Source organism: Syngnathus acus, chromosome 3, assembly GCF_901709675.1.
Source record: "Syngnathus acus chromosome 3, fSynAcu1.2, whole genome shotgun sequence".
Lineage (NCBI taxonomy): Eukaryota > Metazoa > Chordata > Actinopteri > Syngnathiformes > Syngnathidae > Syngnathus > Syngnathus acus.
In genome coordinates this window covers 15962824-15987742 of record NC_051089.1, presented here as the reverse complement: position 1 = coordinate 15987742, position 24919 = coordinate 15962824, and the positions used below count along the sequence as shown (strand labels likewise).

At 39.1% G+C, this 24919-nt stretch overlaps 1 protein-coding gene across 3 annotated transcripts in view; it reads right to left on the bottom strand.

Moving 5' to 3' along the window:
- The window catches only part of LOC119120165 (C-myc promoter-binding protein-like), a 37649-nt gene that overhangs the window by 6653 nt on the left and 6077 nt on the right, over window positions 1-24919 (bottom strand). The window contains exons 2-31 of one of the 3 annotated variants that reach the window (XM_037246803.1): window positions 21066-21396; window positions 17251-17497; window positions 15477-15546; window positions 13805-13974; window positions 12296-12579; window positions 12020-12086; window positions 11651-11709; window positions 11369-11513; window positions 11016-11191; window positions 10516-10616; window positions 10097-10312; window positions 9627-9772; window positions 9308-9346; window positions 8494-8627; window positions 8283-8415; window positions 7936-8142; window positions 7684-7812; window positions 7227-7368; window positions 6897-7025; window positions 6549-6632; window positions 5880-5996; window positions 5617-5766; window positions 4197-5353; window positions 3392-3611; window positions 2811-2893; window positions 2348-2523; window positions 2066-2233; window positions 1779-1950; window positions 984-1238; window positions 804-921 (exon numbers count right to left, since the gene is read on the bottom strand). In XM_037246803.1, the coding sequence (XP_037102698.1) occupies window positions 804-921; window positions 984-1238; window positions 1779-1950; window positions 2066-2233; window positions 2348-2523; window positions 2811-2893; window positions 3392-3611; window positions 4197-5353; window positions 5617-5766; window positions 5880-5996; window positions 6549-6632; window positions 6897-7025; window positions 7227-7368; window positions 7684-7812; window positions 7936-8142; window positions 8283-8415; window positions 8494-8627; window positions 9308-9346; window positions 9627-9772; window positions 10097-10312; window positions 10516-10616; window positions 11016-11191; window positions 11369-11513; window positions 11651-11709; window positions 12020-12086; window positions 12296-12579; window positions 13805-13974; window positions 15477-15546; window positions 17251-17497; window positions 21066-21373 (5602 nt within the window). In that variant the 5' untranslated portion in view covers window positions 21374-21396. The remainder of the gene's footprint in view (window positions 1-803; window positions 922-983; window positions 1239-1778; window positions 1951-2065; window positions 2234-2347; window positions 2524-2810; window positions 2894-3391; window positions 3612-4196; window positions 5354-5616; window positions 5767-5879; window positions 5997-6548; window positions 6633-6896; window positions 7026-7226; window positions 7369-7683; window positions 7813-7935; window positions 8143-8282; window positions 8416-8493; window positions 8628-9307; window positions 9347-9626; window positions 9773-10096; window positions 10313-10515; window positions 10617-11015; window positions 11192-11368; window positions 11514-11650; window positions 11710-12019; window positions 12087-12295; window positions 12580-13804; window positions 13975-15476; window positions 15547-17250; window positions 17498-21065; window positions 21397-24919) is intronic. The other 2 variants (XM_037246804.1, XM_037246805.1) reach the window with 2 other exon arrangements.

The following is a 24919-nucleotide window of genomic DNA, read 5'->3' as shown; positions in this document are numbered from 1 at the left end:
ATCGCGGCTTTAGTACATCGCGGATACCCCCCCAAAAAAATAAAAAATTCAAAATAAAAGTTCTAAATTGAGGAATTATGGCACGAAAGTTGCCCGCATGCCAGCAGAAGGCAGGGAGTGCCCACGCAATTGCAGTACGTACACTTGTACCTTGTTATAAAAAAAGAGTTCTAAAAACATATTTACAGTATTGTACCTTGTTATGAATTTTTTTTATAATAATAAGAGTTCTAAAAACATGTTTACAGTATGTACACTTATACCTTGTTATAAAAGTTGTTATAATAAAAGAGTTCTAAAAACATATTTACATTATGTATACTTTAACTTTAATCTACATATGTTACACACACATCATATTTATATTATTTATACATTGTTTTCTGTATGTTATTTATACTATTAATATCGTATTTACATGTTTGAAACTATTATTTACTTGTTCTAATGATAACATATGCATGCACTTATATGGTTTAATATACATTTATTGACACACCAAAAAATGTATGTATGTTAAAAATGAGAGGGTGACACTACTTCGCGGATTTTCACTTTTCGCGGGTGGTCTTGGAACCAATTATCCGCGCTAAACGAGGGATTACTGTACTGCGATTCTCTCCACATTCACATTTTATCGCATCATGGCCTGCTTTCTCATTACACATTATATTGACAAATGTTTTTTCTGACAAAATGGTTTCAGTTGTTTCTTGTTTAAGCTGTTATATGATTTATTTGATTTGGATATAACCTGTCTGCCAAAGTCCAAATGTCCACTCCAGTAAAGAAGTATGACTTACTGTACGTGTTCCAGAGAATGTAAAAAGGCTGTACGGGGTCCTGCTGCAGCTTCAAGTTATCCCACAGTATCTGGATCAACACATGTTTACTGTCCTCTAACATCCACGGACGAGGGACCTGAAGAAAGAAGAGAACTTAACTTCTTGTCTTGGCTTTCCTTGTGAGTATGTGTTTCTTACCTGGGACCCCTTATTGCAGTGTTCAGAGGTGAGAATGAGTCCTGGCAGGTTGCTGGGCAAGTCCAGCCGCCTAAAGTACCACACGAGGTTCCAAAAGATGATAGGATGATGGTCCACCATGTCAGCCTCTGTAATCACTTGGTCACCCTCATTCTCCAGAAGGCTCTCCAACTCCTTCCACAGCACCAGTGGGCTCAAGTAGGGAACCGTCACTGGCTCAGGGTTGTGGAGACGCCAGTCCATATTCAAAGGGTCCTGGACATAAATGATAGAGATAAAATTTTTGGTGGCTTCACTAATATTTCTCACAACTGTGGAGTAAAGGACCAGATTAGCCTTAGAGGTTTGTGGCTGAGCCTTTGAAAAATGTCAGAAGTGATGTGGGAGGGAGCCAGGTCAATAGAGCGAAAATCCATGCAAGTACGAGGAGAACAAGCAAAGAACAGAGGTAGGACCACACCGACACACACCCAAGTAGCACTACAAAGTTAATGAGTATTACTTTATCCGATACCCCGTCTACTTAATTCAGACTCAAATGTTTCAATAATTTGACAAATCTATGCAATTGATAGTGACATATTGTCTGAGGTAAGCACTTTTGTAATAGTTAATGACCGTTATATTTCTTTTTTTCACAATGTGAAAAATGCAGAAACCCTGACAATGACATGGACCAAGTTTATTTGTCTCAAGACTATTTTTCATTATGACCTAAAATCAATAAAATAAGAGTACAAATGGTAGGGGCCAAAATAAATTTGACAATAATGGTATCAGTGGCGTGGGACATACAGTGGTCTCGTTCAGGCGGCTGGGTAAACTGCCAGAGATCGGCAAGAAATGGTTGCATTGGGATGTTTCCTCTCCAGGAGCGAAGGCACTGACGCTACGGGCCATTGCCATTCCAGAACAAAGGCGCCACTCTGAGGGGATGTATAGACCGTGAGATCTGGTGGATAGAGTTCTGTGGAGAAATAACCTCCTTCCAATCAAAACTGCACTATACTGAAGACACACGGTAAAACAATCATACATAAGCAAGTCAAATGTTATGGCGTAATATTGTAACATCTTTGTACCTTGATTTTGCGGAACAGTCATGAATAGATATTACAGGGGAGGGTGGAGAGATAGCAGTGTTGGGACAAGGGGTGGACAATGTGGATGTCCCTGTGTCAAAGCCTGTTGAGGCAGAATATGAAGAGCTCATCGCCTCATCCATTGACGCGCTTTCCTTTAAGAACATCCTAACAAAAGAACACAGTGATCAAATCACATTGACAAATGTAACATGCCTTGTCATACTATTACAAATGAAGTAATGGCATCCAGATTTACAGTGTAGAATTCTGTCGAATTACCTGCCGGGTCCTCTCGTGTCCCTAATCTCCACGTTTAGAAAAGGCAGGAAGGGGTTTCCACAGAAGGGGCAGATGGTATTTAGATTGGAGTCATCAGCTGTCCAACCAGCCATGATTTCCTCGTCGTAGACCAGACAGTCGCAGGTCTTACAGCGTGAACAGCTTGAGATCAACAGCTGGAAAAAGCAAAAATGTAAAAACAATTTGCAAAAAAATATAGATACATTTATATGACTGAAAAACTAGCACCATTCTACTTATTAAACAAGAATGCAAATAAATTACTCCATAGAAAATTAAAGTCTGCAGTTAACACAAAAAACAGTACACAACTCAGCCAAGTTTTTCTATGAAGTGACAAGATTTCACAAAAAGTCAAAATAATAGCTCTGTCATTAAATTTATTTTTAAAACCAACAACAATTTTGTTGAGTATCTAAACAGGTGAGTTATGAGTTTTCACCTCCATTGCGTAGTTATTGAAGATGCTGGTGTTGCTGGTGTAGCGCGAGGAACCCACATCTGACAAAGGAGGTGAGAGGTCACCTGGTAAGATTATGAAAGCTCGTATGAGTATGTGGTGGTGATACATCAACTTCATGTATCGCCGGCATCGGGCAGAATCAGAGTATCTCCAAAATCATCACTTTTCAGGAGACCCTCAAAATAGCAAGTTTGTCCATAATTTGCAAGAGTGACCAAAAGTAAAACATTTTGGAAAAAAATAATTTCACAAAAAAATGACAAACGTTTGGCCTAACTCCAGCGATATATTGCTGTGGAGACAAAGCACACTGATACATCAAATTGGCAAATTTCAAGCAAAACTGAGGGTCTTTTCTGGAAGATAAAGGCTGTTCTCAGCATTTAAGAAATGGAGTGGCAGTGGATAGTCGCCGGGCATCACATACAGATCCCCAGGCAGTATTTTAAATACAATTCCAGGCATCAGGCAAGCAAGCTTTCCCTGTCAGATCTAATTTCACTAATTATCAAGTGCCAGTAAATATGATAAAATGTATCAATTAATACATAAGGATTTACCAGGAAGCAGAGTTGTTGGTCTTTTGAGGCTTGATGATGCAGTGGGACTGTTTAGTCTGCTGTGGAAAGGGCTCCTTCCAGATCCCTTTGGGCCAAGAGGCCCATTCTTTTGTGGGGAAACCATATAGCTCCTTGACTCTCTTTTGCGCTCCTCATCTTGAACAGGGAAGCAATCGGGATCCTCAACATCGAGTGAGCAAACACTGAGACGGTGTGTGTCCTGCGTAAGCACAGATTGGAACATTAATGACCAAACAGCAAACAAGTCACGCTAAGACAGTGGATCAGAGCTCACACAAAGACACTTAACTGAATCACGCAAACATTTAACAAGTTTAGAAGCAGGAACTCCAGCAATTCAGCACACACAATTACCTCTATTAGACATTAAAACACATAATACATGCATGTATCATAGTTAGTTTTAGTCAGGTTATAAGTACCCAGAAGCACTGTCTCTTCAAATAGTAAATACACTTGCCCACTTCACTGGAGTGTTAAACTTGGGCACTGCACTATTATTCCAAAATATTGCAGGTATTCTGGTTCCAGTTAATTTATATAAAAAAACGGCATCCGTATAAATAAGATGCATGCGATTTATTCACATTCACTGCTACTGTAGATGAAGATATTAATTATTAATTAGTCAGTCGACATTATTTTCTTGTATTAGTAACTCCATAAAATAAGAACACAAAGTTGCAATGTTGATTTTTTTTCTTGTCAAAACCTTACATTGCCTTTATTTTGAGTTCATAGTATTGCTCTACATGCCTTCAAAGACCATTTTTATGGGGTGTACCTTGGTTGGTGTGTTGTATGTAGTCAAACGTGAGTACCAACGGCTAGCCTTCTCTGCCACACCTTTCCCAGCAGAGAACACACTGGTTTTGAAAACATCCAGCGTTGGTGTCAGCAGTGTGTCAAGAGCAAAAGAGGAGGAGGATGGTGAGGGAGTGACAACTTGCATCCTATTTGTCTGCTTCCTATAAGTCCTTGGGCTAGGACAAGGGCTAGGGGTGGTGCTAGCGCTGTGACAGGGTGGTGATGACCACACTTGATGTAATATAGGCTGGGGCGGCGAGGGAGGATAGAAGGTGCGAGACCGTGCCACTGCTGTAGTCCTGAAGGGGGAGCTATGGGGTAAGCTAGCTCTCCGGGTAACATGGCGTGAAGTAGGGTGAAAGATGAGGGGGCTGGCCGGGTCCTGCAGGTCCAAGCTTGGTGTGCGACTGCTCAGTGGGCTCCCCATGTGCTTCATATAAAGCTCTATTTCCCTTGCCAAATGTCGGTTGGCAGTGGGTGTGCTGTCGTCATCTGTGCACGGATGCTCCTTTTGCTGCTCTGACTGTGAAGCTGCAGCTAGCAGGGATAAAGGGTCATCGCCAGTCTCAATGTCTGTGCGGTTCACAGTTCCACTTGATGCCATGTTGCTCATGCCACAGCAACCTGGGTTGCATTCAGCATGATTCTTATGAGATCTGCAGGTTTTGTGAGAAGTCGTTCCAGTTCTTGTGGTAGTTTTATCCAAATCCAAATCTTCCAAATCAAAAATAGTCTCTGTGTTATTTGTGTCTTCATCACTGGAGTCAGCTTTACAAGTTCTTGTGACAGCAGTTTCCTCGAAACCACTCAATGTCAATGACGGAGGCCTCTTGCTCTTACCAAGTTTGGTATTAGACAGAATTTTGGCATCAGCGCCAAGATGTCCTAGATGTGCAATTTTAACCGGGTCGAGTTCCCCCTGCCTCATACTCAGACCAAGGACGGTGGTGCTGCGACTATAGCTGTTACCTTTGTCACTACTCATATAAGGCCCGCTTACAACCCGCCAGTCAAAAGCCGAGCCACAGTCGACAACTTCTTCCAGAGTACTTTTGTGTCTCCTGAGCAAGGTATTCGACTGAATCTCACCGATTTCTTCCAAAGAAGAAGTGAAGAGAAGACCTGCAACATGGCCTAAAAAAGGAAGGCAGGAAATAGCTTAAAGTTTGTAGTGGGTTTCATTCTATTCATATATAGACTTTCCAATTATCTGATCAGCTATGTTGTTTCGGCCCACATTTTGTATTTTTTGCACATTTTGTGAACGACTTTAATCTTACTTCTCTTATTGTCTGTAAACCTGCAAATTTGTTTTGCGTAACAGTATTTACTTAACAGCTGACTTTAACTTAATCATGATGCATGAAGTGGACATTTGTGATGATGTGATGATTTACCTGTGCTTGCGGAGGTCTTAGGTCTAGATTTTGAATTGTCATATTGAGAGCTTCTTCTAACAATGCAGTGGGAATGTAAGGATGAATTCATCTCCATGTCCAGCTGAGGAAGACAGTCTTTACTTCCCTTGGCACTCTCTGTTTCCGATACTGCAAATACAGAAATCAATTGAAAATCTTACAACAGAATATGTACATGGACAAGTTATTTTACCCAAATGATACAAAATATCAGCAGACAGGAAATAAATTAGACTACTGACAAGAGCTGCAGTCACTCTCTTTCTTATCATCCTTGTCAGGCACGGAGCCCAACTGTGTGTCTCCTCTGCGAACCTCCTCTTTGGACAGCGAATCATATCCCAAATCTGATTGATCTCCTAGTTGACAGACATAAAAAGCACAATTGAATTGTGAAATGGAAGGAAATAAGAAACAAACAAGCAATTAAATTACCTGATGCTAAACCATACAATCACCGATTCCATAATAGAGTACGAAATGCTTAAGATTAAAATCACACAGTTTGATGGGAGATCCCAATTGCTTATTTCACACTACACTCTTCCAAAAAATTAACTTGTAGTGGTTATGTGATGTTCCTCTTCCTACTACCTTTTGTTAATTCTTTCTAACGCTGCAGTGAGACGTGGCTCCCCTCTCTGCCTTTCGGAGAAAGTCAAAACAACCCAAAAATAACATTCGTCTAGATAACTACTTGCAATAATCAATCATAAGTCAGTTATTGGGTGACCATGCAGGGAATACCAGAGGGACACACACAAGACTAATGTGCCACAAGAAAATGACATGACTTGAAGGTCAGAGATCTGGGGGGATGCCAGACAAATAATATGGAAATGAAAGGGCTGAAAGAAAATAGAGTTCAATTTAAGGAAGGAGAGATTGTCAGAAGGAAAAAATAGTTTTACCTGGATTGGGGGTGGGTTTTCTGTGCTCAGAGCGCCCCCAGCGTGAGCGGGCACTGGCGCCCACGCTGCTGCCCACATGGCCGACTGCATGCAAGAAGCAACACAGGCAGGGCCAAAGTGAGGGGCAGCGTTAGCAACAGAGCATAGCAGAAATCACTGCCACAAAACCATGAAGAGATGCGAAATGATATGAATGAAGAAAAACAGTCATGGTGGAGAGAAATGAAGATGAAGTGGGTGAGTAGGATAGGACAAATGAGGGAGGAGAGTTGTCATAAAAAAAAAAAAGAAATTCTGTCAAATAACGTCTCTGTCAGTAAAAGGTTGAACCATCGATCTGAAGAATACCTGTACTAGATCTATCATCAGTCGGATCGACTTTGATGGCATCAGCGGTGTAAGGGACCTGCTCGTTCAGGGTCGTGTCAGCAGCGCTATCGAGGCTGCCATGACTAACAGCATCAATATCGCTGCCATCTGTTAAAAAACAACACAGAAGAGAAAAACTGTTTTTGTGCATCACTGCATGTTTTATTTTCAGTTAGCATGAGGATAAGCGGTGCAGATAATGCATGAATGGATTTAAACATTAACATAGGCAGAATTTAAAAAACTTTTGATGATTTTCACTAAACCACTAACCAATAACTCTGAAGAATTTCCTCTCAGCAAAATTACCTGACAGCGGGCTCTGAGTAAGAGGGGCATGTTTCCGTAGTGACCGCTTAAACTGAGCCACACCCAGAACAACATTTCGCAACTTCATCCATAAGAAGTAGCCTCCTCTCGTGCTGGTTGGCCATGTGCTCTCCAACACTGCCTGAAAACAGAGGAATAAAGTTATTTTTACTATTAATTGGTGCATGGGACAAAGCAAGTTGATGTCAGATGATTTCCCTAGCCCCAGAGTTGTTGTTGTTTATGCATGTTCTATGTCTACCTTTTCACAATAGGATCAGGGATAATAAGCCAAAAATGAAAATGACAACAGTGCATCTAATAAATCAAGTCTTGCTACACATTCTATTGTTTTAAAGTTTTACTAATACCTACATGACGATTAAGTATGGTACAATTTGAATTAAAACTCCTATAATATTAATAAACTCTAATTCTGAGGGGCATATGTGGCTACCTTGTTGTAGTAGCCGTATGTGATTGCATTGGGGTGGACTCCAGCTTTCTTCATCTCAAAGAGGACCCTGACAGCAAGGACAGGCTGACCATATTGTCCACAAAGCTGCATCAGCACTCTGTAGCACACCTATATAACAATGAATAATGAATACAATTGTTAAGCTAAGATGACGACCTTTTAAAAACGAGAATTGACTGAGGAGCCAACAGTTAAATTACGTTACAGTTTGGCTACCTTGGGAAACATTACCTCATCGGGTGGCTGCAACTTTTTGGACTGCATCTTACGGAGGACATCATAGGCAGTATGAAGTGCTCGCACCTTAGAATGGCAAGCCTTCACATATGCAGGCAGGCAGATGAACCAAAGGCCGTAACAATGGCGGAGGAGGCACATAGACCATAGCTGGGGGATGGATGAGTACTTTTTGGCTATTTTCTGAGCTGATTTAATCTCCTGTGGACAAAACGGGAATCCAGGATGAAGAGATGCTATGTAGTTGAAATTTACTGTTTGAACTGTACGGTTAAATTAAGAACATGGTACACATACAGGAACTGCCAGTAAAACTTTTTAACAGCTACTGTGATATTCACCTGCTTGCTGCGCCTAAACATGGGTGCAGGGCTGGTGGGACAGCTGTGCCTGGCATTGAGGCGGGAAGCTGGGGTCTGGAGCCCCTCGACTGGGTCAAACAGGTCAAGACTTAGCACTGGGAAGCCATCATATCTAATGAACAACATGCATTCAGATGTTATGAGACAAATCATTTTTACAAAGATGGAATTTTTCTCTCTTTTATTCTACCTGTAGCATAGTGGATGCTCTTTGTCTTCAGGCAGAGGAGGCAACTCTGGAGGTGTGATGAAGACCGTGTGCTCACTTCGGTGGGATTCATCCGTCTCTATCAACCTGGTTTCTTCTGGCCTGTCAGCATCTCCCTGCAGAAAAGAGAGCAACATGATGGTACAATGACATTATTTCCCTTGGAGTACATCTTTTAGGTTGAAACCCTAAAGACAGTGATCCGATTAGACAGATGACCTGAACATTCTGACAAATGGTAATACGTACCATGTCACACACACATTTAAAAACTGCTAGTAACTCAATTCCAGGTACTTGATGTAGTTTCCCCAAATTACCCTTTGAAATCTGTTTAGTTCCGGTTCAGCCCCTCAGTATTGTATAATACAATTTTAAAAAATATTTCCGATTCATTTAATAATGTTTAAAAACATTAAGAGATTCCACAGCTATTCTGTTTCAATTCAATCTCGGCTTCTGTGTTTTTGCTCCACCTGCCATCCCAATGTGCTTCTAAAGACAGCCTTTAACGGCAAGCCATAGGAGGAGGATGACTTGAGCCACACCATGTGACTCAAGGCATAGCACAACAATGCACACTTTACAGTGCCTGCTGACAACTTTTGGTAGTTTAAAGTAAGCGAATTGGTACTGCTGCTGAAAATAAAATGGAACACAACCTCAAAATGCCATTTAGGCGAAAGTGGTTTAATTATATCTTTTGTGGGCTTGCTTGAATGGGCAATTAAGTGGAGGACAAGGCCGCAATAGAAAGACAAAATACCCATAACAAACAAGAACAGACAGACTGTACCTTGACCCCCTTTTCGGCACTCCGATCAGAGCTGTACAGCTGCTCACAAAGAGAGGCAAAAAGAATAGACAGAATAGAAAAATCAAATGAAAGTAAACAATATTAAAACAGAAGACAATTTCACGTAACACCAGACACATTACATAGTTAGACTAATTATGTTATGTTGGTAGAACATAAAATAGGTTTTGTACGTGTGTGTTCAACTGTCCCCTTTAAGCGCAATATGTACAAGTCTGTTTTATGACTGTGCGTTTCTGATCTCAAATGTCCCCATTGGGTATCATTAAAGGACCATTTTATTAATGAAGGCACTCACTTTTTCCACACAGTCATCGAAGAAGGCCAGACTGGCATCTTTGTCGCTAACAAAAGAGCATTCCTCAATAAAGCGGATGAACATCTGGGTTCTGGTCATCAGCGAGTAGAATTTCTGGTGGGAGCGGTCACGGCTTTTCAAGAACCCTGAAGGGATAGATGTTAATATTTTGTTATAATTGCCACGTATTACTTACACGCTCAAGCTCAATTCAACTCTGCACAATATGTTTTATGGGTGTGAGTAAGGCTGGATTTCCAACATTTCAAGCAATCAACCTTTAATATCAACAGTTGGAGAATGTTTGGCTGTCAGGTTTGGTCTTTTGGTGCATTATTCTCAACGTATTTGTCTAATACTGACACAGGGCATGTTTTATAGAGAAAAAAGACAAGCCTGTTGATGTAATTCTGATACAATAGGAGTGTGTGTACAAGTAACCTGTGTTCCAACTAAATGATTTCCCATACCGTTCAAGTCAAAGAGTGAGCTGGCATCTGTGGCTTTCTCAGATGGTGCCTGGGTAATAGGTCGCAGGAAGGAACGGTATCCCTTTAAAATTGCTGCCATGAAGCGCAGAAAGGTTTCCTGGATCTCAAGCTCCACAGTTTGGAGACTTTTTCCACAGCTTAATTCTGATAAATCACTGATGCTGAGCTCTAGCAAGCTATCAGACTGATACTGACCTGCAGACAAACATAGCTAATTACACTCCTGATATCGGAATTAAGAACTGAACAAAAAAACACTTAGAACCATAAAATTAGGATATATTAACAGTAACACCATGAGCTTCTTGAGGTTTTCCTTATGCCTGATGGGAAAGCACAGTCGACGGGTAGTGTGGGGGCGGGGGGAGCAATGCATATTAGTCACAATTAGTACTCACCATCAACTAGTTGCTGGTAAAGATTGTTCAGCACATTCATTAAGTTTTTACAGGCTTTCTTGGGCAAGATCTTCCACGTGAGGTTTCGTTTATCTTCATTACTAGAAAAAAAGACACTCTTAGTTCTGGAGGGGCTATGTACACCATGTGCGCTTCATCAGCAACTCAAATATTGCATAAAATAAACAAGAAAGCCAACTGCTATGGGAAGTCAGATAATCAGAACGCCATTGGTCGAGAAATGCTAAATGTTCACACACAAAACTTTTAAATTATTTGTACACAAATATATTTGTTATGAAATTTTAAAATGTTGTTAAAAATCATTTGGCAAATTTCCCAAATGAGTACACAATTCGTCTGGCAAAGCTAAATTAACTAGAGAATTATCCAAACAAATTGAAGAGAATTGCTCTTGTTCACTTTTTAAAGAAGATTTACTTATTCCTCTTGAACTGTATACAAATGGTGGCAAAGTAAAACGTGTAGAGTGCACTTACTGGAATATGGTGTTTGTGTCCAGGTCAACACAGTTCACATCTGGTGGAGGGTCATAAAGTTCAAAATACCGAGAGTCCACTCCTACGATAAACGGACATGGGGCACTTAACACATCAGCCAGTGCCAGGGGGCAAAGAGGAATATATGGGCAAGGCCAATGGAAGGGGAAGATCATCTGAAAGACAATAAATATTTCAATCCAAACTTGTCAAATCACTTCCATTTCTGGTTCATAAATTATTTTTGATAAGTGCATCATTTTTATATAATGGGTTTTTACAAAAAATATACTGAGGGATAAAATTGCAAATCACACAACGATAAGTCAGTACAGCTGAATAGATCAACTTACAGACACCAAAGCTTCGGTTACACTGGTCAGTACTGCGGGTCGTAATGAGTGAACTAAAATCTTTTGTTCAGTGACAGCAAACACCAGCAGGGTGATGGCATTCTCTGGACCAAGGTTCTGGAGCAACGTGGAAAAACGTCCACCACTACAAAAAGACAAATGCGCAAAACAATAATCTAATTCATGTTATATGAATGGCAGGTCTTGGAAAACAGTCGTCGTATTTTTTCACAAACTCAGTAAGACTACAAAACCGACATCACAGAAACTTCAGATACTTACCTGAGTTGTAATGGAGATGATACTGGCTGGCTTAACATCAGACTGTCATGAGGTGAAAGCTGTGAAAATAACCAAACAAATATTTATTACAATGATTGGGGAAAAAAATGCACTTGCCCTCTAGTGGTGAATTAGTAGAATGCAATGACCTATTTTCGAAGCGCGCGCATATAGAAGCAGGTGCACTACGGTTTGTAGGTTGTAGGATTGAAACGTTTTTTTCTTTTGGGCTGCAACAACAAATATATTTGCAGTATCACATATTTAGCAGGTATTAGTTTGGAGAAGTTGGAAGTGATCGGTTATCAGTACTGGTGGAAATTTTCATTTTAAATTTATTGTGTATCCCTACTTGAAATCAATGTTTACCTGCACCAGGATGCGAGGCCTCTGAGAAGAAGGGAAGGGAACTTTGTGCATGAAATGAGAAATGTGCCTGTAGAAAGAAAGAAAGAAAGAAAGAAAGAAAGAAAGAAAGAAAGAAAGAAAGAAAGAAAGACAGAAAGAAATCAAAAACATGAGGCAACGTATTAAAACATCCAACAGACATCTTAAATTTGATCAAAAGTCAAATTAATACAAATAGCAAAAAATAAGATTTATTTAAAAAAAAAAAAAAAAAAAGACAAAACATGGGGAACTCACTTCTCAATTGGCAAGGCATGAGGGCCAGAGATGGAATACCGATACAGGAAGGTAAGGAACTTGCGAAAAGCATCGAAGAAGGGCCAGTGTGAAAGCAAGCAGATACATTTGTTGGTGTAGACGGAGCAGGTGTGGGAAGTGGTATGGTTGGTGACATCAGTTGGGCTGTTGCAGGGGGAGTCTTTGGGTGTATCTGTGTTAAGTAGACCCAGCTGGGAGCTCTGTTGATCAGTCAGACACTCTTGCGGGTAGGGCTCATAGAACTGTATGGCAGCACCGTATACCTGAACACAAGATGTGTGTTAGTTTAATAGCTCGCCATCTATTAGTCACAGAATAATGTCACCCCTCAATCTATATTATCTAGACTAGCATGCTTCAATACATTGCAATCTACATTTTCTCCAACTGCATCTTTATACGTTTGCGTGACACTGCCATGCAACTGGAAACATCTCCACAGGCAACGTGAGAATGTTCTGAGAGATTGTCCTCCAGGTGCCACAGGCTTTTTATACAGGTCATCCGGAGGGGTCACTAATGATGTTTGCTTTTGCAAGCATTCTCAACCTGCACTTGCACTAAGGGATAGATAGTCTGTGCTTGAAGCAATGCCTCTGGAAGTCATCCGGGACTCATAGAACAGTAGTTATATCCGTAACCATTGTTTTATTCGATTGAAAAAGCCGAGTGAGGTCATCCTGATTTAAAACGATTTTGCAAATATTCTAAAATCAACAAAAAGAAAAAAAAACATTGACAAATAGTTACATAAGTCCTAAAGCATTACTCTAAATACTTCTTACATTCCAATGTAAATAAAATAAGCAAAATAAAGTAAGCACACCAATCTTTGACTGAACATCAACAGAAGGGTCAAAAAAACAAATGTACGTAAGTGGTGCTGGTGATTACATTTTCCCCAAAAACGTTTGGACTGATCAAAGAAAAAAAGGCCTAATCAGCACACAAACTTGGTTGTTTGCTGATGACGACAGAGCTAAGGACAACTGAGTGTTTCTATGTCCTGTGTGTTATTATGAGGAGTTTGACAATAAATTACTCAAAATGTGGCAAAAAAAGGCAATTTAAATATTAACGAAATGAAAAGGCGATTTTATTGACATGTGGATGCATGGAATGGTGGGTAACGGTAGTATGCAAGTGGGTGATAGGGGTGGAGTAGGATACACACTTTAACTTGAACAATGTCAATAAACCAGATTAGCAGCTTAAATGGTCAAATGAAAACAGCTCGGATAGGTGTACACATTAACCATGAAAAAATACTGCATGTCCTGTTCAGTCTTTTGATCCTAGAAAGTCAGATCTTCAAGTTATCAGATAAATACACCCATAATGGTCAATGCATTTTTGGTTTTGGCCATACTCGGGTGCATATATGAAAGTTATCATTTCTGTTACTGGGATCTACGTAACAGTTTGTTGCTTCTGATGATGCTGCACAGATGTTTGGATAGTAAGAACCCATCAAGTAATCCAGCCTACCTTCTCTCCAGAGGCTCCAGTCAAGACAAATGTAGAGAAAACAGGGAGTGAGTATTTAGTGTTCATGGGCCAACACTCAATTGTGGCCCCCATGGGAAGGCAGAAGAGAGGAACAGATTCTGGCAGTGGGAATGACTCATAGTCCTCTTCTGGATATCTGCTGAATAGTCCTAAATGAAAAAAATTTTAAACAACCATGTGAGAACAATTTAAGAGCAGGAGAGTAGATCTGTAACTCAACTAAACAGAGTTAATTCAACCAACAACAATAACAAAAGGTTAAACTGCTGTCAATGAGCTGAATCCTTTTCGGTATGATTATATACTTTAGTGAAAGCGGAACTTAAATAAAGATGTTAACATACAGCTGAACTGAAAAATTACAGTTCATGTGTCGCAAATAAACAGCTGAATCATGTCAACTTTGTGCTTAACTTGGATTTCAATCAAATTGGTGGAAATGAATGGTACTCCATTTCCACCAAGAGATATGAATCAATAAACATAGCACATGGGGGTAACAAGTGTGACCAACCAGTTGTAGTTACCCAGGCAGATTAGTTATTTAAGCAATTCAACTACAGTATATAGCCACATTTTACAACATCCAATAAAGCGATGCAACAGTTAAAGTCCGTGGAGATTTTTTTGCTCAGTCTGCAAAATGAAGACAGATGTTGAATAAGCATGTTTGTTTCCAAGCTCAAATATTGCCTGATCTGACCGACAACACTGGAGATAAACATTGGTGAGAAAAATATAATATCAATTTACTGTCTTATTCACTGGCAAGACAGAAAAACATTCCTATCTTTACTTTTAAAATTCAAGACAGCTGTGATATGGCATTTTTTCCAAATGACTTCAATCAATATGAAACCATTTGGAGAGACCGATAACTACCAAGCGTTAAATCTTGGATTGTATTTCAAAGGCACATTTCTTCTGACAACATGATGCAAAAATCAAAGAAGTTTGTTTCATTAAGTATAATGTAATAAATATTTCGTACTATGATGTAAAACTTTGCAAGTGATTCAAATTATCCATGAAAAACAACTTCATACTGCACATACCGTTAAATGTACAGTGTTCAAAACACAAATGTGTACACCACCAGGTGAAAGTTAGCTTATGAATTTCTTAATGAACACAATCACACAATTATGGTGATTAACTGACATAGTTATTCTGTAGTTTTTGTAGATTCTCTGCTAAACTTTCAGCAGTGTTTATTCATTTTTGCAACCGCATTCTAAAAAATTGACTTTACTCACAGGATGAATACTGTATATTTTTTATCCATCCAGTCTAACTAAATGAGCCACCCCAGGAATCAGAAAGATCAGAGAAAAAGTGTTGATTCCACAATACAAATAAGTGCAAGCACACACCAAACACAATTCTTTTTTAACTTTAAGTAACCCCAGTTTACTCACTGAAAAATATTGTTATTCCCTAATAACATTTGATTTTTTTTTAAATGATCTCTTTCTTTTCTTCATTGATTTATTTTAGCATATCGGTCCCGGGAAGCCTGCATTTTTCTACATTCTATATTTTATTCTATTTAATTGCTCAGATTATTTCAGCTATTCAGTTCACAATACAGGACATTTTCATTCAGCATGAGTATTTAAACATACAGTATATGCCCCATGCCAAGTTTTACCTGCTTTGTATGCTATCGAGTTGGTTTTGGTCACAGACTTCTTATAACATAGGTAGACAGAAGATCCCCACTGAAACAAGAACATCAGAGGAAAAAACAACATATTATTTCATGTCAAATACCTGGATGTAATTGGATTCTACTCATGTTTTCTACAAAACACAGACTTTTAAACTTTTTGGTTTGAGAAAAAGATCCAGTTGTCTGAATGGGTGCAAGACAGACATTATGGCTCATGGTTTATGTGACAAATTAGTGCAAAATCATGAATACTTTATAGGGCATTTTATAGATACGCACCAACTTTTTTTCATCAGCATATCGGCCCAACATTTCTTTGCCAGCTTTCAAAGTTTTTTGCCTTGTATTTACCACTTGGAATGAAAATCACGCATAAAGAGCTGTTTCTCTTATACTCAATATATCGAGCAGTTTTATGTTATGAAATGTCTACCAAATAAGACAAACTAATGCGGTACAATGCAATATTTCTTGCACATCCAATTAAAATGTGTGCCACTGACTATCCCACCAGTTTACTGAAAAAGAGTAAATAACAGAATACGATATTTTGAACAAAGTGCAAAACAGCTGCATGGTGACGACCACACCCGGTTCTCAAAATTTTACGTTTTTACTCTGTTGTTCCTGGCCTTGTGAATTTTTCTGTCACTGAGTATTGAATCATTCCCAGGCTGCAATTTAATGGTGACCTGAACCTTACATACTTTAAGCATCCCAGTTGTGTAGTTACCATGTCGTAGGAAGTAATAAGTTTGGGTGGCTCCTATGTTTGCTTTACGCTAAGACTGTGCAACCTCTTTAAACAAAATGGGACCAACTTTACTGATATGCCTCAGAGCATTTGAGATTGCTCATTGCCATGTTTGAAGCAACAGAGTTCGGAAAGTAGTTAAACATGTATGTCATCGCTATCATACCTCCATACATTAGCAAGAAGCGGAAATGTTTTCTGTTAAAAGCTGCAACAGCTGGCTTTCCCATATTGTTAAAGTCTGTAACTGTCATAGAAAGTGGACTCACGTAGCATGTGAACAAAACGCAGGTTCTCAAGTTTCACAACTAATTCATGGAAAGGCTCATGGGGCATAGCAGCAAGGTGGACTAAACAATATACGAGATATTTTTGAGTCATTATTCCTTCAACTATAACAATCAATGGATTAATGGCTCTATTCATTTCATTGTAAAACGTCTGCACCGCTGGGACAGCGCTGGTGAGTTTCCTTAGCAACCAGCAAAGGCAATGATCTTTGAGACAATCTACCAGTCACCGTGGTCTATTAAAAAAATAACATAGTAGGCCTGACATCACAATCAAATTATTGACGAGGCTCGGTTTGAGGAATCGAACCCACAACTTTTGCATTGTGGACCGGGCGAGCTAACCATTGTGCATCGTGCCACCTGCAAATGATGATGATGATGAATTTATTCGTTTCAATGATATAAGTGATATAATTAAACTATTATCGCAGCAGGAAAAACATTAACAGGCCAACTTTTGTTTCAATTTCATGCTGTGTCACTTTTACATTTGCACTTGGCATACATTTCAATTGGGGGGGGGGGGGGGGAAAGGTTGGTCTGAATATTGTGTGCAATAAAAATGTCGTTACAAACCTTAAATCACAAATATATTGTTTGTATTTCCCATATTGTCAAAAATATCATCACTGCAAATGTGATGATATAATTTTAAAGCTATATTGCCCACCCCTATGTCAAACACATCTCTTTAGCCCAGTCTTACCATACTGCTGTTAAGATTCTTCTCCACCTTGCAGAAGGTGTGGGGAGGAGTCTCTCCTTTGCTTGGGATAATGATACAGATGTCGGTAACAGCAAGAGCAGCATGTGAGTGGCTTTCAGGTGCCCTCCGGTAGGTGACATAGATGCGTTGGGAAGAGTTTCCACTGATGTTGGCTGGGCGACCAGAGGGGGTTGTCTGGATGAGGTGGCAGCCTTGCTTTAGTCTCTCTTTCCACTCATAGAGGACGCTGTGGGAGCAAGACCAATGCAGTAATCAGTCACACAAAAGGAATATATGTTAACCTATTAAGAAGAGACTATCATTGTGTGGTACAGGTAGACTTCTAAATTTAGATACAAAACTTGAATCAGTTGAGATAAAAGACAGGAAGAATAGCATCTTTGGTGTACAGCAGTATGAATGTTCAAGCATTATTGAAAAGAACATTAATAACAAAAACCCTTTTGATTTCCCTCTTGTGCACCTATTAATTTCTCTCTTGTGCATTTATCCTTCATTAATTGATCTATTAAAACTATAGAGAATTTGTGGTGCTGATATGCCTAAATCTTAGCTCAGAATTTTAACAACAGAATTTTGTCTGGAGTGGTTTTGGGAGGTCATTGCTGGAAAATGCTACACAGGGTAAGTTGAACACATACAATAGATCGGTAAATCCTCTGCAAGAACTTCACCACATCATTCTTCATTAGTACGGGATGTGTCACTTCCGAACAGTGAAATGTGGACATTTTGCACTGCTTGACAAGATAAACTACACTTCAAATAAACCTAAACACTATGTGTTGTAAATTTCAATACAATTTCTAAATAATACATATAGCGTTTCTAAGCCGCGGATTTTGTTTTTTGCGGGTGGTTCTGCAATGCAGTCTTTGATAATTAATCATTCATTAGTACGAATTTTTATTTTTATTTATTATTTCTTAAATTGTCAAGGTGTGACAAAACTGGCCAATCAGAGACTGTGAACACATAACCGAAGAATGTCAATCAGTTTTCTGTGCACGCCACGTACACACATTCTCAGTCTGTCACTACTGGCCGCAGCACACAGACCTGTCTCACTGTTAGTGTTGACAAGCGGATTATTGAACTTTGGCAAGCAACAAAGAAGGAGGTAAAACAAGTTATCATTTTGTGTCTGTTTACTTTCCAACATGATAACCCATGCTAACAAGGTAGCATGGGTTTTTATGTTGGAAAGTAAAGAGTCACAAAATGATACGTAACTTGGTGTGAAGTATCTCATTTGCATTTAAAGACACCGCACGTTCCGCTTTATATAGACCACAACTTAATGAGTAAAACTTAAAACGGTAGAATTTATAAATGTGATACGTAAGCTTTAAAGCAGGGGTGTCAAACACGTATTTTTCGCGGGCCGCATAGTAGTCATAGCTTCTTTCGGAGGGCCATTATGACTGTCAACCCAAATAAATGTATGAGCACCTCATATTATATACAGTAAAAGGTACAAAACAAACTGACAAATAACTCGTTTTCAAATCAGACGAGTAAAAACTGGTCAAATATTAAAAAAAAAAACATTATTAAAAGTAAAGACAATTTGCAATTCTCGTAATGACACAGGAATTTGATGCACAATTTGTCTTTGCGGGCCACATAAAATGATGTGGCGGGCCGTATCTGGCCCCCGGGCCTTAAGTTTGACACAGGTGCTTTAAAGTATCAGTATTTAACCCAGCACAGTGACTGCAACTAGTATAATTCAAAGTATGTTATTTCACACACACACACACAAACGTACAACAAAAAAAAAGGAATCATGACTTTCGATGCATCTTGGCCATCTGTCGTCAGTTGTTATCATAACTAATCTCTGATGCAATTGTGACAAAAAGTATGCCTGTACGTTTTGAAAATTGCAACTTAGAATTTTCTTAGAAATGTCACAAATCAGAAATAATATATACATTTGCCCACACAAAGGACTGTCCAGTTCTCATTAGTCCTACTCGTGTAAACAAAATTGAAGCCCCTCACAAAGGCTGCTGACAGTCTCAACAGAGCCTCTTTGTCAGTGCCTGATAAGAACAAGTCCTTTGTAGTCTGAGATTCGTCCGCTGTCGGTTGTCACAATTTGCAAGATATGAAAGAGCAGGAGAACTTAGTAAACAAATGAAATGCCCAGTACTCTATTTCAAAACATGTTGCTGAAAACGACACTTGTAGCTGTAGTTCTTCACGCTTTTTTTAGCAACATTCTGACGACAGCTGCAAGGCAGGCAGAAAGGGACTGCCACTGTAGTATTGTTCAACGTGAATACATTAACAGAGCTGTTTTCTCTCTAGGTCATCCTCAGACGAGCCTTCCGAGCCTGCACACCCAAATTTAGACATTTAGTTACCGTTTTTTTCCGTGTATAATGCGCAAAATTTAACTAATTTATTGTCCTAAAATCTGGGGTGCGCATTATACATGGGTACAAATTTTTTTTAAATTTTTTTCAAAATTTTTTTTTTTTTTTTTTTTTTTTTTTTTAAGAAAATCATGGTACAACAAAACTGACCGACAATAGTGTGTTTGTACTGTGCTCTGGTCATTTCGTCAAAGAAGGGATAATAGTCCTCTTCTCTTCTTGACTGACAATGAATGTGATAGTTTAATACAATCAGCAAATAACAAAATGCGTATTACAGGTAATATTTTATTTCACAACACTTTGCCTTGTTCCTTTCGTCTCTGCTGTTCACTTCAAACACGCTCCATACGAACGCAATGCTCTCGTATCAGACGCTTGCTCGATCACCTGCTCGTTTGCTGTCACAATGTACCCTACACAAATCCGAAACATTTGTTGCGGCTCCGAGTCACGAGGGGCAAGTTTTGGTTTCCAAGGGTGTTTTTATTCCTCTTCAACGTCTCTCCCATACAGAGCCGCCTTTTTCACATGTCCGCACGTCACTTTCCTCTCTTTTCATCTGATCGCGGTGGTGCCTTTATGGGCAGTCGGAGAAATCAACGCCAACAAAAAAATATACATCCAGCCTAGTTAAGACCATACCAAAGACTATAAAAATGGGACCCATTGCCTCCCTGCGTGTGTGACGATCATTGGGACTTAAAAAAAAAAAAAAAAAAAAAAAAAAAAAAAAAATTGGGTGCGTATTATACATGGGTACAGGCTTTTTTCCAGCATCAACATGCCATTTTTAGGGTGCGTATTATACATGGGGGCGCATTATACACGGAAAAAAACGGTAAGTAAAATGCTACTGAAATCCGTTGTTACTTTCACTCGGGGTTGCAAATCATATTTGATATTCATCATTTCAACTGTGTTTCTTATTTCATTGTCTTTGAAAGACAGAGAAAATCTAGGCTCTATTGTTTTGGGTAGACCCAACAAAATATTTGTTGGAAGAAAAAAATCAACATGCACCATTTTGTAACATTCATCCAGTTAAGATTTGCTTCAGTGACTGTGTGAATTTGACTATCAGTGGTTGGTTTTCTCTATATTTGCCCCGTGATTGGCTGGATTAATAAATATTCCTAACAAAGTACTTCTCAATTATTTTATGTTATGCACCCCCCTACACCCAGGAAGAAAAAAATGTTCACACCTTCCCAACTCTCCTTGGTGACTATAAACAGTATAATTTGTCAATACAATTGGAATAAGAAACTTCTGCATATCACTGTATCCTACTAATTAACATTTTCGCTGGGGTCACACACGACCCACAGGCATCGACCCCCCCACCCCCCTGAGAAGGACTAAACCTATAAAGATCAGGAATGATCAAAGAAAAATCAAGACTCTTACCCCAGGTCAATGAGTGGTGGCTTGTCACAACCTCGCCTGAAGCATAGGAAAATCTGGGGTGCCATCAGCCCTCCATTATTGAGATCAGCAGAATGTCCACTTGGTGTCGTCTCAATGCATGTAAATCCTGGTGGCACCTCGTCGCCGATTGAGCGAATCACCACAGCCACATCAGTGATGGGCGACTTGGGCTTGGCAGTTTTGTGGCAGGCATCGTCAAAGTGGATTTCCTGGTCCAAAGGCTTGGATGAGTCTGTCAGTCCAGCCACCACAAAATAGTCAGCTACACGAGGGCCTTTATCCTCCATCGTTTCCCATTACCACCAAGTGCCTGTCATAAACAGATTAAATACATAATTAAAGTTAATTGTACTGGAGGAAAAGAAAAAAGTTTTAAGATCCACATAAAACAGACATTTTTTTAAAAACGGTGACTTTTCTGTGTGTGGTGGCTTTTTGTCTCCACACACTTTTTCCATGGCCTAAAAACACCCAGTGCAGTACAAAATTGTTGCAACTATAAACTTGTTTGAAACTATTTCATCTGTTTAAAATGTATCCAAATTGATCCTGCTCATGCTTGGCTGAGTTCGGGTAGGGGTTAATAATGGTGGGCAACTGGTCGCTTTCAAAAGCCGCCGGGTTAGCGCATTTTGTTTTTAACTATGCTATAATTTGATTCTAGAGAGAAGGGCTTGGTGCAAAAAAAACTGTATACTGCACCAAAATCAGTACCATATAAGATTTTTTAAGAGTTGTGTACATTACCGCGCTCGAATAAATAACATCCATAAATTTGAAATTAGTAGATTTGCAACACACACCTTCGGAGCTTCTTGCCTACAGCGGTACTAAGCTAATTTCCATTCTTTCAATCACAGCCCTGAACGGTAGATATAAATGATCATCGATTAAGTCACAGATTAAAAATGAGAATAACAGTACTCATCATATTGAGCAAAATAGTTAAAAATTAGCTAAGTATTAATTATTATTTAATATGGATTTAATACTGTTCAATAAAGTTAAATATTTGATATTCACCCTCTTTACTGAAGAACTTGATTCAGTAAGCAGGGCATATCTCAAAGGTTTTTATACAAAATATAACACACAAATGGTAAAGAAAATCAGACCGATTTCTGTAAAAACATTCCACAACCACCCAAAGCCATTTCATTGAAAACAGATTTGGTCATTCATGTCTGTCTACTCAATTGAAATCGTAATCCAGAGGACATTTATTAAGAGTGTGGGAACTTCATTTTATTAGCAGGGTGTGTTTGTTGACCTGCCTTTCTTGACTCAGGGAAAAGTTGAAAAATGTGAAGCAAAGACACAAACATTTTTATTTTGAAGCCCTGTGGCAATGATGTCCACAAACTGCAATGTTTGAGCATGCAGCTTTGTAAGCTTTATTCTATTGTTTTTTTATTTTTGATTTATTAGTGCACCACATTCCAAATTATTCGGCAAATGATGTATTCCTCTGATTTTTATTAATAGTCTCTGCAAATGACACTCTGATTGATTGAAATGATTTTCAAGTTGCCAAGTGAATCAACAACTACATTTGAAGTGCAACTTTCTAACTTTTGAATTTATTCTTTCTTTTTTGGGAGGTTAATCCCAGGGATCTAAAGCAAGATATTAAACAATAAAAATATGACAAATGCTCAGGTTAGCTTTGCGCAAATAGGGATCTTGGAGATGAAAGTACATTATTTTAATCTTAAACTTGACTTGCAGTATTACCACATTGTTTTTTTTTTTTTAATATGTTTAGAAAACTGACACACAACACGTATAATTTAGGCAGGCGGCCATCGGCATAGATTGTTCTACCTTTCTTTGCCAGAAATCCTTTGTGTTAATAAGCAGCCCGCAAACGTTTTACGTAGCATAGTCTGTACTTAGTAGTGCCTTTCGTGGTGCTTCACTTAGTTTCAGGTCCATCATTATGTTTCGTTGTTCAGGAATCTGCTCTTCTGTTGTACCTCTAAACAGGGAAGCGTAAAAAAAAAAAAATGGTGGCTCTTGACATCCAAACAGAATGATGCTAACTGCTCTGAAATTGTATGCAAGTTCCTGTGGTGGAAAGTTTTTTTTGGGATGTCTGTTTCCCACAGTCAAAGGCCCACTGATGAACGCTATAATTGCCGAAACCTCACATTGTTCTTATGGTCGTTATGTGGTGGGCTGGATTCATACAGAATAACGATGATTCTTGGTCGGACCAAAAAAAAAAAAGTGCATCCACCATTGAGGGGTAAAGACATTACGTCAAAACCTAAATCAAAAAGTCACACTTGAATAAGATACAAATAAACTATATGCTAGTTTGGTTCTTGACTGGTTTTCTATTTAGTTTTTACATTGTTTAATTTTGGTTTAATTCTTGCATAAGTTAATTGAAGATGTGATGGTTGTGCAAATAAATTAATTATGCACATGTTGAAACGTTAATAACGTTGATTTAATTAATTTCCATATCATCTGTCCTCATAGATTAGTTATATGACCTAATGTCATTAAGTTTCAGAATCCTAAAGCCAGCCCTTCTGGTCTAACTAAAAGCAGATGTTGGGTTAGCTTGTGTTTATGTTCTTGAGCACATTCCTTTTTACCTCCTCCATGTGTCTGCCCTGCTGTGGCTGTGCCTCGGCTCAGTGTCTACACAGCTGGAGCCCAGAGCAGTGACTTGGCTGTTAGAACCTCAACAGAGATCCATTTGGTGAGTTTTCACCAGCCCTGCTGCTTTTAAGTCAAGACAGCCACGCTATCATATTGTCTCAGACAAACCTCTTGTGGATGAGTGCTTGGGGTTTGGACATCTCAGTGAGCTCGTTTGAACTCTGCAGTGATCTTAAGTCAGCAAGTTCAGGCCGGTCAGCTTTGCACCCAGGCTCTCACTCAGCTGAGTCTCAGGTTTCTTGACCTATGGTGTTTTCACATTAGAGACTTGAGTTTTCGCTAGTTTCTACACATCTTAAGTATTGTTTGACTTGGCAAAGCTCATAGTGTCATTTAAATACAGAATTAAAGGCAATTTTTTACTTAATACAAAAATAAATTCTAAATACGACAGCAACTCTCATTCATCCTTTCTCTAGCGCTCCAGCACTGGTGTAAATATTTAGCTTATGCACCGGTGTCAGAAATACAGGCCAGAGGTCAGATCCAGCATGCCACTCATTGTGGCATATCACATTTTCTGCTTTGAAATTCATTTTCTTGTGTATTTGGAGTCTCCAGGGGCGTAAAAACGTGTAATCTATCCCTCCAGGTGCTGCAGAGATACTTTAGTGATATATTTGTGGGGCTACTTTTTACTCTGTTCAGTTTTCTCTGTTTTTTATAACGTATTTTTGTCTATTAAATCACATAAGTTGGGGCGGGACAAACCAAACAAGATAATGGGTGTTGCCAAACGTTTGCACAAATCCGCCATCTTTATTACTCGGAAAGACTTTTGTAGTCCAAACAACTCAAGGATGCCGAAATAGAAAGATCGAAATGTTCCGTTGTTGGATGCATCAACGGCAAAAAAGTTTGTCATTGTCCGAACAAAATATTCTGTTTATAACTATGTTGTGTTGTGTACCAAAAGACCAAGCTGAGGCTTTCTTTCAGGTCAATCAGTGTTTCCCCCTGTGCTTTGTAACAATCATTGCCAACCAGTGTGATGTGGCTCTTAAGTGCGCCATGAATGAAAATAATTCAACGTCAATGATTTGGGCAAAAATTTACTTTCTATTTTGATTATAATTGTTGTTAATTGATCTGTGCCAACCACGTATAGTGACAGGTAGAACAATCAATGTTCTTCCACTAGATGACAGAAAGTACATACA